The sequence below is a fragment of the Rhinoderma darwinii genome, chromosome 1 (genome assembly GCF_050947455.1).
Source record: "Rhinoderma darwinii isolate aRhiDar2 chromosome 1, aRhiDar2.hap1, whole genome shotgun sequence".
Lineage (NCBI taxonomy): Eukaryota > Metazoa > Chordata > Amphibia > Anura > Rhinodermatidae > Rhinoderma > Rhinoderma darwinii.
This window is the reverse complement of record NC_134687.1, coordinates 500,040,082-500,057,565: the sequence shown is the minus strand read 5'-3', so window position 1 is coordinate 500,057,565 and position 17,484 is coordinate 500,040,082. Positions and strand designations below refer to the sequence as shown.

Here is a 17,484-nt window from a genome sequence, read left to right as displayed (position 1 = left end):
CAGGGGTAATTCCATTATTCGGCTGTTTAATTAAAATAGTTTTTTTTACCAGGCATCCTGATTTCCAACCACATCCGGCGTTGTTAACCTGATTTCCTTTATTTTATTGAGTCTTACTTCGAAGCTTCTAAAAGGTTTTGTTTTCTTCCCTTTCCCAGGTTTAAGCGTTCTTGTCATTGCCATGGCCACTGTGGTGACGACTATCACTGGATTGTCTACTTCGGCCATTGCTACAAACGGCTTTGTGAGAGGAGGTAAATATGTTTTATTATGACCTTGAAGTCACCTTGTGCTGCTGATGTTTTGTCTCTAAAGAGCAAGATTATTACCCTTTCTAATCTACTGAGCCGAATCAAAAAACTAGTCCTATTGTTACTTGATCCTACATTGTCATCTGTTACCGACCTGTATCGTTCTGTTATAACCTCACAGGGGGTGGTATTAGATGCCAGCTTGTGTAGGTTATGTGGGTGTTGTGGTCAGTGGCAATTCTGGAAATTTAACATAGCGTTTACAAAAATAAAAGCCTTAGTTTTTATCATCCTTTTTACACTTTGTCCCTTTTAATGGCATCAGTGTTTGTCGTGCTGGAGTGAGGCCGGCCTCATGCGTTATATATTCGTGTCTTAAGAAAAGCTGTACTCCGCAGCATTTAAGACTGCCTGCATTTTGAGCAGCACTTACCTTGACTACAGTAATATAGAGTTTACTTTCTCCTAATATTATGACTGCACCATACATGAACCTATAAGAAATATACTTCATGCCATATGTATTGTGCACTTATGTTTTTTTTCCTATTGAATAATATATTGGTTTTCTTGGAATATCAACTTATAGTATGTTGCTTTTTAGGATAAAACATCGCACAAGAATCACAAAAAAAGATAAAAATTGTGAGCCTGCCCTTTGTCGGGCGTGCCCGTGTTTTATATCTTTTGCCATATATCCAGATGGGCATGCTCATTGAGATGCTGCTACTCTTTAGGCATTCACCTGAAGTGGCTGCTACTAGCTACACTCCCGAGAACAAAGCTTTCCCCTGTGTCAGAGCAAGCCACATATATTCCTCCAGTTTGTTAGGCCTAGTTCACATGGAGGAATTTACAGGCAGTAAAAATCTGCCTCAAAATTCCTTCAGGAATATTGAGGCAGATTTTGACCTGCCCGCACTTTATTGCCGCCTTTTTTTGCACGCGACCATTGAGGGTCATGGACAAAAAACGCAGCGAAAAACTCTTTCTCTGCCTCCCATTGATTTTAATGGGAGGTCCGAGGCGGAAGAGCGGCTAAAAGCCGCCACAAGAAAAAAAACACTCCGCCTCCCATTGAAATCCTTGGAAAGTGGTTTTGACCATTTTTTTTGCCGCAGTTTCCGCGTCAAAATCCGCACCAAAAACTCTGTGTGAACTGGCCCGAACTCTGTGATTTCACATACATGATTAGTATGAGATTACCTAATGGTATGGTTTACAAATGTATCTCTTATTTATATACACAATGTTTTCTGTAATATTGTATCCAACTTCTTCACATTATCAGTGTTCATGTAGCTGGAGAAAAATGCTTCCACGATACTTGCAACAATTCATTGGCCCACGTTCCCAGTAATTCTAACATAACCACATCCACATGTGATAATTGTGGACATCGCGAGCTGGACATGACCACCGCTATTTCCAGCAATTGAAATTGGTGCCAGAAAAGCCTTTGTGTGAAGCGGTTTATTTACTAGCGAGTAGAAGTAGGAATCATGTGTAAATCTTGGCTCTCTGTATTCATAAAAGGAGTGAGACGGACATCCTAAAAAATGTCACTTGTGGATTTTTTTTACTTTTGATTGCATTGATGTTTAGTTGGCACTTTTCCTTCCCGTTACATTTTGCTACCCCCTGAACGCCAATGACTGCTAGTTTGTGACTTCTGCTAAATCATTTGAAGCAAAGCGGTTTCTTCCTTATTTTGGCATCTCCCCTGCTTTAAGTGTATATTTCTTGTGAAAAATCAATCACTTCTGTGTAAGAAGAGCAAACCATGTAAGATTCCCGTTGAATGATTTCTAGTAAAATGCATTGAGAAGATGTTTTAAAGAGCGGCTTATACAGTTACACTTTACTACAGTGTTTTACAACCTGTGCACGAAGTTTGGCAAAACTATATTGGGGTTTTAGGGCATTCTGGGAGTTGTAGTTTCACCACCGGTTGCAGAATACTGTATTATAGCAAGTAGTTTCTGCTTTCCAAGTACACATATGTAATGACGAAGAATACTAAATCCAGAGTAGTCTGGCACCATTAACACCGGGGCAGGTATAAAGAGCTCCTTTTCATTCTTGCCCCAAATACTGAATGAATGAATGAATGAATGGAGGATTACTCCTTTGTGCCCCATATTTGTTTTTAACAGCTATTCCTGGAGAGCCATTGTAATTCACATTTCCTTTGTCGCTCCACAATTCCATGCACCTGGGGAGGGATCTATAGCATAGTTTAGCTTGAGCTCCATAGTTCTTGAACATGATACCATAACGATCCTAGACAGAAGTAGTAGAGCATGAACAACGGGAGGATGTGATCCTACATAACAAAACATATTGGTATGGGTCTGTGGGGAAGATGATTGATACCCTTAGGCCATGTTCACACGGCATGAACAAGTTAACACCTAAATAGAATATTAAAAGAAAGCACAAGAGGATGACTCCAGGATGTCGATGTAACCTTTTTCTTTTTGTATACTATTGAGTATTGCTCGCTGATTTCTTATTTTCAGCCTTCACTGAACAAGGTAGAGTAGAATTAATCATGGACCCACTCCTAGATGCCACAACTTGACCTGTTAAAGTGCAGTACCAAAAAAAGCAAATAAAATAGATAAACTTTGAAGCATCAACCACTTTTGAAACTGGTACATATTCGACGTCTATTTAGGAGCACTAGAAGTGCTGTTAATTGTGTTCCTTACAAAGGCCGCAGAGCGCTGGCTTATTGTTGAACATTCCGCTTCTTTCAGAGGCAGCCGGTATTTTGCACGGTTTTCAAACGTTCCATAGTGAACTAAATCGTACACGCTATAGTTTTCACCAGTCAATATGGAATCAAACAGCAAAATTTCAATACATTTTGTTTGTTGTTGAATTCTAACTTTGTATTAGTTTGATGTTGAAGTGGTTGGTGCCGGACAGTTGTCCAGTTTACCTAGTAAATTTGCTTTAAACACTCTGTACGCCTTTTTAAAGGCAATTTTTTTTTTTTATGTGTTTAAATGTTTGTTTTTTTATTGACTTATATTTAAAAAACAAAAACGGAAGCGTTTACAATACAGTTTCTATGTATCCTCTATACATAGAATCTGTATCGTTCGCTATCGAATCTGTCCGTGAGGTAATCTGACTGCTCGGCTGAGAGGGTCTCCTGCGTGTCTCAAACAGATGGATGTGAGTGTAATTATGGTGATCCTATTTGTTAATCAACTTAGATGTGATCGATGCTATGGTGATCCTGTTTGTTAGAGACACAAAGGACGCCGTCTCAGCCGAGCCGACAGCTGATCTGACAGATTTGGCTATTTGCGAACTATACAGATTCTATCGTTAAAACTATTTTGTAAAACAAAAACATATACATCAGTATTGATGTATATGTTTTTGTTTTCTAAAATGTCAACAAAAAATTTAAAGAATGAGAAAAGAAAACGTTTTTTTTTTTTTTTGTTTGTTTTTTTTAGAAGAGTCAATTCAAAAAATGCTTCTATACACACAAAACAGAGGTTTAATTAAAAAAAATAATAAATAAATGCCTACAAAGGTGGACATAGCCTTTAAAGCAACTGTCCAGTCCCCTGACTGCACAATACTTCTAGGCCCCCTGCTGGCTAAATAAGTAATATGCTTCTTTTTTTTTTTACTCTGTTCACCTCTATTCCCTTGTGGTTCTTCCGGGCTCCTGCATCAAAATAAAGTTAGGGGGCAGGTGCTGGTGAGTGACATTACCACCTCTGCCTTCCCACTTCATTTACTTGGTAGCGCCTTTAATAAATGCCAGCACATTCTACTTCTCCATATTGCCATTGGAGGGAAGTGGTAGTCTGAAAGTAACGGTGGCTTTCAACTCCATGACTTTTGATGGGATCACTGTAGCAGATAACCGCCTCTACCACGATCCAAATGAGCGGGAGAGAAAAAAAAATAATTATCATTTCAAGTCTGAATATAGTTTTTCAGCTCTGACGTTCTATCTAATGTAACTCGTCCCGGACAGTCGCTTTTTCAGTTAATAATTTTTGCGCCTTATGCCTTCCCTACAGAGGTGAAACATTTATTTAGTTAATCACCACGGCTTACGTTTATTTATGGTGTACCGAAAGGTGAATGGTAACATTCTCTAAAGTTTGCCTGAATGAAAAAGGAAGAACATGACACCAGTCTGTCTTTAAATAAATAAATAAAAAAAAAAATATATATATGTATATATAAAATTATTATTATTTCTTTATTTTTTTTAATGTTCCCTTAAAAGTTTGGACGTGTTTAAGTCACAAGGAAGATTGTTAATCAGAAAATCACCTATTATTTATATCAAGGTTTTTCTGTTAAACATACAGTACCAGTCAAAAGTTTGGACACCTTTTCATTCCATGGTTTTTATTCTGTTTTTTTTTCTTCTCTACATTGTAGAATTGTATTGAAGACATAACTATGAAGGAACACATCTGGAATTAAGTAGTAAACAAAAAGTGTTTAACCCCTTAACGACCGGCATATAGTGTTTTTACGTTGGCCGTTCAGGGTAGTTCTTCTGAAGCGCCGCCTTTTCACATCGGCACGTCAGAAGAACTTTCCCCGTATCCTCCTGAAGTCCGTGCTGTGGCGAACAGCCTCGGGCTTCAGGGCAACGATCGGAGACCACTAGCAGTGTTCTCCGATCATATTTAACCCCTCAGATGCGGCGCTCAATAGCGAGCGCCACATCCGAGTGATTTTAGAGGAAGGGAGCTCCCTCTCATCCCACTGGCATCCGCGTGTGCATCGTGGGGTGCCAATGGGTTCTATGGCAGCCTGGGGGCCTAACAAAGGCCCCCAGGTCTGACTTTAGTGATTGCCTGTTCGGCTATGCCAGAGGCATGACCTAGCAAGTGCCGGTCAGTTTTACACTGACCGGCAATAATACCAAAGTATTGCAGTGTATTATAATAGCGATCAAAAGTTTGCACAGTAAAGTCCCCCAGTGGGACTAAAAAAAATAAAGTTTGAAATGTCCCAAGTAAAAAAAAAATAATAAAACCCCCACTTTTTCGTTTTACAAAATACTTTATTATGAAAAAAAGTAAAAAGTTACTCAGATTTGGTATCGCCGCGTCCGTAACGAACCCAACTATAAAACAATTACATTATTTAACCCGCACGGTGAACGCCGTAAAAACTATAATAAAAAAAATTGCTGTTTTCTGTTCATCCTGCCTTCAAAAGAATTTGATAAGTGATCAAACCGTCGTATCTACTCCAAAATGGTACCAATAAAAACTACAAGTCGTCCCGCAAAAAAAAAGCCCTCATACAGCTGCATCGGTCAAAAAATAAAAACGTTATGGCTCTTAAAATATGGAGACACAAAAGCAAATAACTTTGAAAATAATGTGTTTTTACTGTGTAAAAGTAGGAAAACATAAAAAAATCCATATAAATTTGGTATCACCGCAATCGTAACGACCCGCTGAATAAAGATATTATGTTGTTTATACCACACGGTAAATGCCGTAAAATTAAGCCGCAAAAATAATATGGCGAAATTTCCGTCTTTTTCCAGTACCCCACTAAAAAAAGTTATTAAAATGTTAATCAATAAATTTATATGTACCCCAAAATGGTGCTATTATAAAATACAACTTGTCCTGCAAAAAAAAAAAACTCCTTATACAGCTATGTCGACGCAAAAATAAAAAAGTTATAGATCTTTGAATGCGACGATGGAAAAACGTACAAAATTTCTCGGTCATTAAGGTTTAAAATACCTTCGGTATTAAGGGGTTAAACCAAAATTATTATTTTTTTTGTAGATTCTTCAAAGTAGCCCCCTTTTGCTTTGATGACCACTTTGCACACTCTTGGCATTCCCCCAATCAGCTTCATCAGATAGTCACCTGGAATTGTTTGCCAACAGTCTTGAAGGAATTCCCAGAGGTGCTGAGCACGTGTTGGCTGCTTTTCCTTCACTCTGCGGACCAATTCATCCCATACTATCTCAATTGGGTTTAGGTTGGGTGAGTGTGGAGGCCATGTCTTCTGACACAACACTCCATTACTCTCCTTGTCAAATGGCCCTTACATAGCATAGCCTGGAGGTATGTTTGGGGCCATTGTCCTGTTGAAAAACAAATGGTTCCACTAAGCGCAAACCTGATGGGATGAAGTGTCATTTCAGAATTCTGTGGTAGCCATGATGGCTAAGTGTTCCTTGAATTATGAATAAATCGCCAACAGTGTCACCAGGAAAGCACCCCTTGCTGATCACACCTCATACTCCATGCTTCACGGTGGGAACCACACATGTAGAAACCATATGCTCACCTTTTCTGCATCCCACAAAAGACATGGTGGTTGGGACCAAAAATCTCAGACCAAAGTACAGATTTCCACTGGTTTAATGTTCAGTCTTTGTGTCTTGGCCCAAGCAACTCTCTTGTTGTTCCACAGTAGAGTCTTCTTTGCAGCAATTTGACCATAGAGGCCTGAGTCTCGCAGTCTCCTCTGAACAGTTGATGCTGAGATGTGTCTGGTATTTCATCTATGCGAAGCATTAATGTCTGCTCTAACCTGAGGTGCTGTTAATTAGCGATTTCTGAGGCTGGTAACACTAATGAACTTATCCTCTGCCGCATAGGTAACTCTTGGTCTTCCTTTCCTGGGTCTTGATGGTTTTCATGACTGAACTTGAGAATACCGTCAAAGTTCTTGAAATTTTACGGATTGACTGACCATTATGTCTTAAAGTAATGATGGACTTTTGTTTCTCTTTACTTGAGTGGTTCTTGCCATAATGTGGTTTAGATCTGTAGTGGAATAGGGCTAAACACTGTATGGAAGTGTGTGCCAATCCTACCTCTGCAAAACACAACTGATGGTCTCAAACACATTATGAAGGCAAGAAATACAACAAATTAACTCTTGACGAGGCCTACCTGTTCATTGAAAACCATTCCACGTGATGCTAAGAGTGTGCAAAGCTGTCCTCTAAGCAGAAGGTGGCTACATTGAAGTATCTAAAATAAAAAACAAATCCTGGTTTAACGCTACTTTTTGTAGTAACTACTTAATTACATATGTGCTCCTTCAAAGTTTTCATATCTTCAATATGAATCTACAATGTAGAACAAATACATGGAATGAAATGGTGTGTCCAAGCTTTTTACTGATACTGTATGCATTTTACAAAGTGTTCCAGCTCTAATCTGGTTTTAAATTTACTTGTCATAGGCTTACAACTGAAAAACATTGTAAAACTAATACGTAATTAAAAAAACACATGCATTTTTATAAAAAATAAAAAAAATAAACGCATTAACTTTCTCAGTTGCGTTTTTCTTCCCAACAGTTGCATAGTTACATAGTTAAAGGGAATGTGTTGCCAGAAAAACATGTTTTTTTTTAAAAATTAAATATTTAGTGTGTGGGTGATTAAACATTGTTCAAATTTTTTTCACGAGTCAGGAAATATTATAAATTAATTCTAATTTATAATACTACCCATTTTTGGTCACTAGATGGAGCTATCCCCAAAATTGCAGCTTTGCAAAATTGGGTAAAAAGCCCTCGCTCTAGTGAGCTCTCAGCATCCCCCCCCCCTCCTTTATCCTGGCTAGTGCCGGGATAAACGAGGGGTTTGAACGGTGTAACCTCCTACACTGTGTGTCGCCATTTTTTGAGCTAACACACAGTGTAGTAGGTTTACATACAGTAGTAAACACACACAAACACGAACATACATTGAAATCTCTTACCTGCTCCTGCCGCCGCGGCTCCCTCCGGCCCGTCCGCTCCGTTTGCTGCCGCTGGTCCAAGTGCACAAATCCGGAAGCCGCGACCGGAAGTAGTAATATTACTGTCCGTCCGCGACTTCCGGTCCACAGGAAAATGGCGCCGGACGGCGCCAATTTCGAATTGGACTGTGTGGGAGCGGCGCATGCGCAGTTCCCACACAGACGCCGTACACTGAAGTCAATGGGACGGGAGCTGTTCGCAGTCCCTATGGGACTGTGGCTGCCGTATTCCAGATCTGTATGTGTCGTTAATCGACACACACAGAAATGGAACAAAAAATGGCAGCCCCCATAGGGAAGAAAAAGTGTAAAAATAAGAAAAAGTAAAACACAAACACACAAATGAATATAAACGTTTTTAATAAAGCACTAACATCTTTAACATATAAAAAAATAATTTGTGATGACACTGTTCCTTTTAAGTCTGAAAAAAAGACACCGGTTCATCAAGCCCAATTTATAATCCTATCGCATTGATCCAGAGGAAGACAACCCCACCCTCACAGGGTGGATGCTACATTTCTAATTAGGGGGAAACATGGCACTTCAAACATGGCAATTAGAATAAATCCCTGGATCAACGTCTCATCTCCAGAATCTAGTACTCATAACCTGTAATATTATATTTATCAAGAAAGGCATCAAGACCCTTCTTAAACTCTCTCCAAGAATCAACCATCACAACATCCTGTGGCAGAGAGTTCAATAGTCTCACTGCTCTCACAGTAAAGAATCCCTGTTTGTGACGGTGGTGAAATCTTTTTTTTTTCCTCTAGGCGTAGCGTATTCCCCCTTGTCATGGTTACAGACCTAGGTGTAAGAAGATCAATAGAAAGATCTTCTGTATTGTCCAGTTCTATATTTGTACATTGTAATTAAATCGCCCCATGGCTGTCTTTTTCTAAAACTGAATAGCCCAAGTTTGATAAAGTTTCTTGGTACTGAAATCCACCCATTCTCTTAATTAAGTTGGTCACCCTTCTTTGCACCTGTTCTAGTTCAGCCATGTCCTTCATGTACAGGTAAATATGTAAGTATGTAAATCGTACACAATATTCCATGTCTGGTCTGATTAGTGATTTGTATAGAGGCAAGACTATGTTTTTGTCATGAGCATCTATGCCTCTTTTGATGTATCCCATGATTTTATTTGCCTTGGTAGCAGCTGCCTGGCACTGGTTGCTAAAGTTAAATTTACTCTCCTCTAATATCCCCAAGTCTTTTTACCCAGTATTTTACCATGTAATGCAGAATTGTAGAATTTGTTTCCTTGGCTCAAGTTAAAAAACGCAACATGTAAACCCAGCCTAAGTGATGGTCACAGCTCACCACCTTCCCCTCCTGGTACAATGACCTCTGCACGTGTCACAGAGCATGCCTATAAACCTCTCCCAGAGATGTCAATGGGTCATCTCTAGACTACTGTTTCCTATAGTCCATGTGCTAGCTGTAAAGCATATCTCTAAATGCTGTTAACAGAGTAGAATAACTGTTCAGGCAAGATGGCTGCCCTCAATCATGTACAGAAAAAAATCTACAACTAGAAAATAAAACCAGATTATTAACCCCTTCCCACAAATGGGTGTTACTGTACGTCCATTTTAGTGGTGCGTTCACGCAAATGGGCGTACATATACAGTAGACATCCCACTGCAACGGCGGCGATCAATCTTATCTCGACAGAGGCATTTAAGTGATTGACACAGAGGGAGCAGGCTCCCTCTGTACCCCATTGGCCCCCGTGAAAGATCGCGTGTGCCGATGGTTGCTATGGCCAAAGGCAGGACCTAATAGGCTGACTGTTGTAAAATGACAGTTACAATACACTGCACTACATAAGTAGTGCAGTGTATTGGAGATCTGATCTCCTGTACAAGTTCCCAAGTAAGTGTATGACACCCCGTGCCATTTAAGATTTTGCGTTCAGAAGTTATGATGTAACAGAACTTTTGGTGGGCACTGTATACGTGCAGCAGTTGTTCACCTAAAACCCCACGTCATCATTTGCTAGAACCCCACTGGTAGACCCTGTAAATGCAGCGGAAACTATGACATTTTGGGGTCTGTGCTACATATGGGGCTAGTGAAGAGGTCAAAGATTAGGCAATACTGGAGTGCGGATCTTTTGTACAATGCCACGTACGCCCTTTAGAAGTGCGACTCCTGCACCCAAAAAACTGGCTTGTGCATAAAGGATTGGTTCAAAGCGTACGTAACAACACATTGGCCACTGAAATAGCAGATATGTGCAAAAATGGAAGTTTGTACATCTATTCTGTACAAATTCCTACAAAACCTGTTGGGTCAAAATGCTCACTACACCTCATGATAAATTCCTTTATGTGGTCACGTCTTGGGGGTTTTCACTGTACTGATACCTCAGCGCAATGCAACATGGTGTCAAAAAACAATTTTGTAAAATCTCCATTCCAAAAACGAAATTTGCGTTTTTTTCCCTTTTAGACCCTTGCCGTGTGTCCAAATACCAGTTTACAACCACATGTGGGGTATTTCCTTACTCAGGAGAAATTGTGTAACACATTTTTGGGTGTCTTTTGTCCTGTATTCCTTGAGGAAATTAAAAATTATTAGCTAAATCTATATTATTGGGGAAAAAAATGTTTTTCATTTTCACGCCCAATTCTAATAAAATCTATAAAACACCTGAGGGAAAATGCTCACTACACCTCTAATTTAATTATTTGAGGGGTATAGTCTCCAAAATGGCATCACACCTGGGGAATTTCTACTATACTGGTACTTTCAGGTGCTCTACAAATGTGACATGGCCCTAGAAACCAATTCAGCAAAATCCAAATAGCGCTCCTTCCCTTCTGAGCCCGGCCGTGTGCCCAAACAGAAGTTTATTATCACCCATAGGGTATTGCCGTAATCGAGAGAAATTGCTTTACAAATGTTGGGGTGCTTTTTCTCCTTTTATTCCTTGTAAAAATTAGAAACTTCTATGGTTTTTTTCAGAAAAAAAGTAGATTTTCATCTTCACAGACTAATTCCAATAAATTCAGCAAAAAACCTGTGTGCTCAAAATGCTAACTATCCCACTAGAAAAATTCCTTGACGGGTGTAGTTTCCAAAATGGGGTCACTTTCAGGGATTTCACTGTTTAGGTCCCTCCAGTGCATTGCAAATGCAACATGGCACCGAAAACCGTTCCAGTAAAATCTGCACGTCAAAATCCAAATGGCGCTCCTTTTCTTCTAAGCTCTGCCATTGGTCCAAACAGCAGTTTATTATCACACATGGGGTATTGCCGTAATCAAGACAAATTGCTCTACAAATGTTGGGGTTCTTTTTCTCCTTTTAGTCCTTACAAAAATGAGAAAATTCTATGTTTTTCCAGAAAAAAAGTAGATTTTCCTTTTTTGCAGACTAATTCAAATAAATTTTGCAAAAAAACCTGAGGGGTCAAAATGCTAACTGTACCCCTAGATAAATTCCCTGAGGGGTGTAGTATCCAAAATGGGGTAACTTTTGGGGGGTTTCCACGGTTTTGGCACCACAAGACCTCTTCAAACCTGACATGGTGCCTAAAATATATGCTAAAAAAAACAACCTCTAGGTGCTCCTTTGCTTCTGAGGCCTGCTTTGCTTTTCAGTCCATTAGCACACTAGGGCCACATGTGGGATATTTATAAAAACTGCAGAGTCTGGGCAATAAATATTGAGATGCATTTCTCAGGTAAAACCTTTTTATGTTACAGAAAAAAAATGTATTGCAAATACATTTTAGCAAAAAAAATAAAAATATTTGTAAATTTCACCTCTAATTTGCTTCAATTCCTGTGTTACGCCTAAAGGGTTAAAATGGGTGCAGTTTTCAAAATGGGGTGATTTATGGGAGTTTCTAATATATGGGCTCCTCAAAGCCACAAAACTGAACTGGTCCCTGAAAATATAGCCTTTTGACATTTTCTTGAAAATGTGAGAAATTGCTGCTAAAGTTCTAAGCCTTGTGTAACATAGTTACATAGTTACATAGTTAGTACGGCTGAAAAAAGACACATGTCCATCAAGTTCAACCAAGGTAAGGGAAAAGGGAAGGAAAAATTACTACACATAGGAGCTAATATTTTTTTGTTCTAGGAAATTATCTAACCCTTTTTTAAAGCCATCTACTGTCCCTGCTGTGACCAGCTCCTGCGGTAGGCTATTCCATAAATTCACCGTTCTTACTGTAAAGAAGCCTTGTCGCCTCTGCAGCTTGAACCTTTTTTTCTCCAGACGGAGGGAGTGCCCCCTTGTTTTTTGAGGGGGTTTTACAAGGAACAGGATATCACCATATTTTTTGTATGTGCCATTAATATATTTATATAAGTTAATCATGTCCCCCCTTAGTCGTCTTTTTTCAAGGCTAAATAGGTTTAATTCTTTCAACCTTTCCTCATAACTTAAATTCTCCATGCCCCTTATTAGCTTCGTTGCTCTTCTTTGTATTTTTTCCAACTCCAGGGCATCCTTTCTATGAACTGGAGCCCAGAACTGAACTGCATATTCTAGATGGGGCCTCACTAATGCTTTGTAAAGTGGCAATATTACATCTCTGTCCCGCGAGTCCATGCCTCTTTTAATACACGACAATATCTTGCTGGCCTTTGAAGCAGCTGATTGACACTGCATGCTGTTATTGAGTTTATGATTTACAAGAACACCCAGATCCTTCTCAACAAGTGAATCCGCCAGTGTAGCTCCCCCTAGGACATATGATGCATGCAGGTTGTTGGTACCCAGATGCATAACTTTACATTTATCTACATTAAACTTCATTTGCCAAGTGGACGCCCAAACACTTAGTTTGTTTAAATCTGCCTGCAATTCACAAACATCTTCCATAGTCTGAACTATATTACATAGCTTGGTGTCATCTGCAAAAATAGAAATAGTGCTATTAATCCCATCCTCTATATCATTAATAAATAAGTTGAATAATAGTGGTCCCAGCACTGAACCCTGGGGTACACCACTTATAACCGGTGACCATTCAGAGAAGGAATCATTGACCACAACTCTCTGGATACGGTCCTTGAGCCAATTCTCAATCCAATTACAAACTATATTTTCTAAACCTATAGTCCGTAATTTACCCATTAGGCGTCTATGGGGGACAGTGTCAAATGCCTTTGCAAAGTCCAAAAACACTAAATCCACAGCGGCCCCTCTGTCTAGACTTTTGCTTACCTCTTCATAAAAACAGATTAGGTTAGTTTGACAACTTCTGTCCTTAGTAAAACCGTGCTGGCTGTCACTTATAATGCTATTTATTGTCACATAATCCTGTATATAGTCCCTCAATAGCCCCTCAAACATTTTCCCCACGATGGATGTTAAGCTTACTGGTCTATAATTACCCGGGGAAGACCTAGAGCCCTTTTTGAAAATAGGCACCACATTTGCCCTGCGCCAGTCCCTTGGCACTATACCAGTCACTAGAGATTCTCTGAATATTATGAAAAGGGGGACAGAAATAACTGAACTAAGCTCTTTAAGAATTCTAGGGTGTAACCCATCTGGTCCCGGAGCCTTGTGCACATTTATTTTATTTAATTTAGCTTGGACCATCTCTACATTCATCCAATTCAGTATATCAGCCGATATATTAACAGCACTGGCAGCGGCTACATCAGCTGCTCTTTCTTCTGTTGTATATACAGAGCTAAAGAACCCATTTAGTAACTCTGCCTTCTCTTGATCCCCTGTGATCAACTCCCCATTACCATTATCTAGGGGTCCTACATGTTCAGACCTTGGCTTTTTTGCATTTATATGCTTGAAGAATTTTTTAGGATTTGTTTTACTATCCTTGGCCACCTGCCTTTCATTTTGTATTTTTGCTAATTTTATTACATTTTTACAGATTTTATTAAGCTCTTTATATTTTACAAAGGCTACAGCTGTACCCTCAGATTTGTATTTTTTAAATGCCCTTTTTTTGTCATGTATTGCCCCTTTCACAGAAGGTGTAAGCCATGTGGGGTTTAATTTGAGTCGTTTATACTTATTACCTGTAGGAATAAATTTTGCACTATAATAACTCAAAGTAGATTTGAAAATCTCCCATTTATCATTTGTTCCATTATTTGACATTAGTTCTTCCCAGTCTATATCCTGAATTGCAGCCCTCATCCTGGGGAAATTGGCTTTCTTAAAATTAAATGTTTTTGCCCTCCCAGCCTGCGTTTGTTTTTTACAGTATAGGTAAAATGTAACTATATTGTGATCACTGTTACCGAGGTTTTCACGAACATTGACATTCCCAACAAGATCTGCATTATTAGAAATGACCAGATCCAACAGAGCTTCACCTCTAGTCGGGTCTTCCACAAACTGGCCCATAAAATTTTCCTGCAACAGGTTGAGGAAATGTCTCCCCTTTGCAGTTGAAGCCGAACCATGACACCAATTAATATCCCGGAAATTAAAATCTCCCATTATCACTACAGTACCCGCCTGTGCAGCCCGCTCCATCTGTTTATATAGCTGAACTTCCATCTCCTCAGTTATATTGGGGGGTCTATAGATTACACCAAAAGTAATTTTTTCAGTGTTTACCTCCCTTTCTAGTTCCACCCTAGAAAAATAAAAGGACGTTCAAAAATGATGCCAATGTAAAGTAGACATATGGAATATGTGAAATAGTAGCTATCTTGTGTTATTACTATCTGTCTAACAAGCAGATACATTTAAAATGAGAAAAATCATAATTTGTGCAAATTTCTCAAAATTTTGGTGTTTTTCACAACTAAGCAATGAATTTATCGACCAAATTTTTCCACTAACATAAAGTACAATATGTCACAAGAAAATAATCACAGAATCGCTTGGATAGGTAAAAGCATTCCCAAGTTATTACGACACATATCAGATTTGAGAACATTTCTGGTCCTGAAGGCCAAAATGATATTGGTCCTGAAGGGGTTAAAGGAATAGGTATTACTATCTGGTTTTAGTTCGTAAAAATAAATATAGCAGATACGTTCCCTTAAATTTTGCTGCAGTCATTCATGTGGCTGAATTTATCAACAGATGTAAACCACAAAAAGCAGATTACACAATTGTAGTAAAAACATTCCTTATTGTTCTCTTCCTAAAAATAATAGACTCCACAGCACTGACCTTTCTTTTACCATTTAGTAAAGTGTGCTCCGTGAGATCGATAGCACGTGGGGATTAAGAAGAAAATGTATAAAAATAACAATACATAGTTTCAGTTTTTTTACTTCTGATTCCGCAAGGACAGAAGTGCTATAACCTGTACCTTCTCTTTTTATAAGCATTTTTAGTTACCTCTTTGTTTGCGGATCTGTAAATTTTGCTCCTGCAACTTACGAAAGAAAAAAAGTCTGTGCTGCAAAGTGTATGGTCTTCTACGGCGATGTCTGACCACACCACCTTGTATACATGTTCTCAAGTCAATGACAAGTGTTTGCTACCAAGTCGTTCAAAGAGTGAACAAAGCATACGCTGTACTTCTTGTACCTCCGGTGTATATGCTGAGACCTAAATATATTCTTTTTGTCAAAAGGGTCAAGATTTTGTTCTCAATTTGATTTTGTAGTACACACAAAAGCAAACGCCACTATATGCACATAGATACATAATGTCTGGGCGGCTCTCTGCGATCAAAGCAAACAAACCTGATCTTTTTATATTTTCCAACTTTTTCTCCACGCACATTGGATGCCCTTCTGTCCATCTACCAAAGGCAACGGTGAGAACATCCGGTCTTTGCTGCCTTGCTGTGGCAGCAGTGATGGCGGGAGACCTGGCAAAGCCAATATTGCTGGTTGTGGATTTCAACACCCTGCCTGACAAGTCATTAAATCTGTCACTTATTGAGACTAGCAGTAATACATGAAAACCGCTTTCAGAAGTGGGAAGGTATTGAAATCAACTTGTCCCCATTGCACCATCAAGCGGGGCACCTCAATTCACTGTTTGGCCACTACTGGTATTGCACATTCACAACTGTGAACGGTAGCAGTAGGGCATACCTATCATGTATAACAATTTTCAGAATTTATTATTATTATTTTTTACAGATCTGGTCAGAACTCCTTTTCACGTGGCAAATTATTAGATCTCTTTTCATGTATGCCTCTTTCCCATAAAGCATCTTGAAAGTGAAAAATATTAGAGTAATGGTCGGTTCAGGGGCAAATGAGTTCTGATTTCTCTATACAATATTCATTGATCTCTTTAGGTTTTAATGTTGGTTCACTGCTAGTTTTATAATGATGATCTTCTTCTCTGGTTTAGGAGGTGCATATTACTTAATTTCCAGAAGTCTGGGACCAGAATTTGGAGGAGCAATTGGGCTTATTTTTGCATTTGCCAATGCTGTAGCAGTTGCCATGTATGTGGTGGGCTTCGCTGAGACTGTTGTGGAATTATTACAGGTATATAAAATATTGTGCTTATATGCAGTACGTGTGATATTTGCTTCCATAACTTCATGCTGTACTATTAGTGATCAGTGCATGGGCAATCGCATTTCTCCCCATGGCCAAGAATTTCTGCTCTCTTAGGAGTAGCTGATTCACTTGAACACGGTAATGTCAGAGTTTTGTACGTTTCTGTAAAACCGTTTCAAAGTTATTAATATTTATAAAAATTATTTTAAAAATAACATGTGATCTAGGAAGATGCTACAGCAATGTGTGCTCGAACGTGCAGGAGGAACGATGACATCACTTTGCAGTTAGGTTGCCCTGAACTACAAGCCTAGAAAAGGCAGCCAACTTCCAGTAGTTGGTAGCCAACATGCACCTGTGTTTTATTATGTTGTTGTTTTTTTTTCCTGGATATTCATTTTAGCTGTACATTTTGTCCATGCCAGATGCTACCATATCTAGTGTACTATGACTACTCTTATACTTATGTGGATTTTTTTGTACACCAAACAATAAGTGGCTAAAAGTATGACTTTATTTATTCAGTTTGGCTTCAATGAATGGCCGAGGGTGTAGTCACCTTAGGCAGGGTATTGGAAAAATTACTTTATGGATACTGTCTAAGAGTTAGTCAAGTTTTCCTGCACCTCTTTCTAGAAATCCAGCAAGTGCCAGGCACAAGGGAAGTGTGCTAGAAGAAGATTCTGAAGGCTGCGCAATGATGTCATCAGCTTCACTCGCTGGCTGTGCTCCAGGGATGTGCCTAAATAGGAACGCTTTACAAATATCTGTTCAGTATACCTAGCACTTCAGTGAACTCTCTTCTTTTAGGAACACTACATAGCTGTTTATGCTGAATGCACAAACAAAGTTTCCTGTATTCTGTCTTTTATCTGGTCACTAAGTGAATTTAGTCAACCATACAAAGAACCGCGTAGTCTAATGGGCTGGTATAGCAATGTTCCGTGATTGACAAAATGACATATACACATGTAATTAAATGCATTATTATTAACAATCTGTTATTCTATTATAGAAGAT

General features: G+C 39.0%; 1 protein-coding gene across 3 annotated transcripts in view; it reads left to right on the top strand.

Annotated features, from left to right (window-relative positions):
* Nucleotides 1–17,484, top strand: part of SLC12A2 (solute carrier family 12 member 2) — a 115,616-nt gene that overhangs the window by 55,872 nt on the left and 42,260 nt on the right. For all 3 annotated transcript variants that reach the window (XM_075835854.1, XM_075835861.1, XM_075835844.1), the window contains 2 exons: nucleotides 159–254; nucleotides 16,310–16,449. In XM_075835854.1, coding sequence (XP_075691969.1) covers nucleotides 159–254; nucleotides 16,310–16,449 — 236 coding nt within the window. The remainder of the gene's footprint in view (nucleotides 1–158; nucleotides 255–16,309; nucleotides 16,450–17,484) is intronic.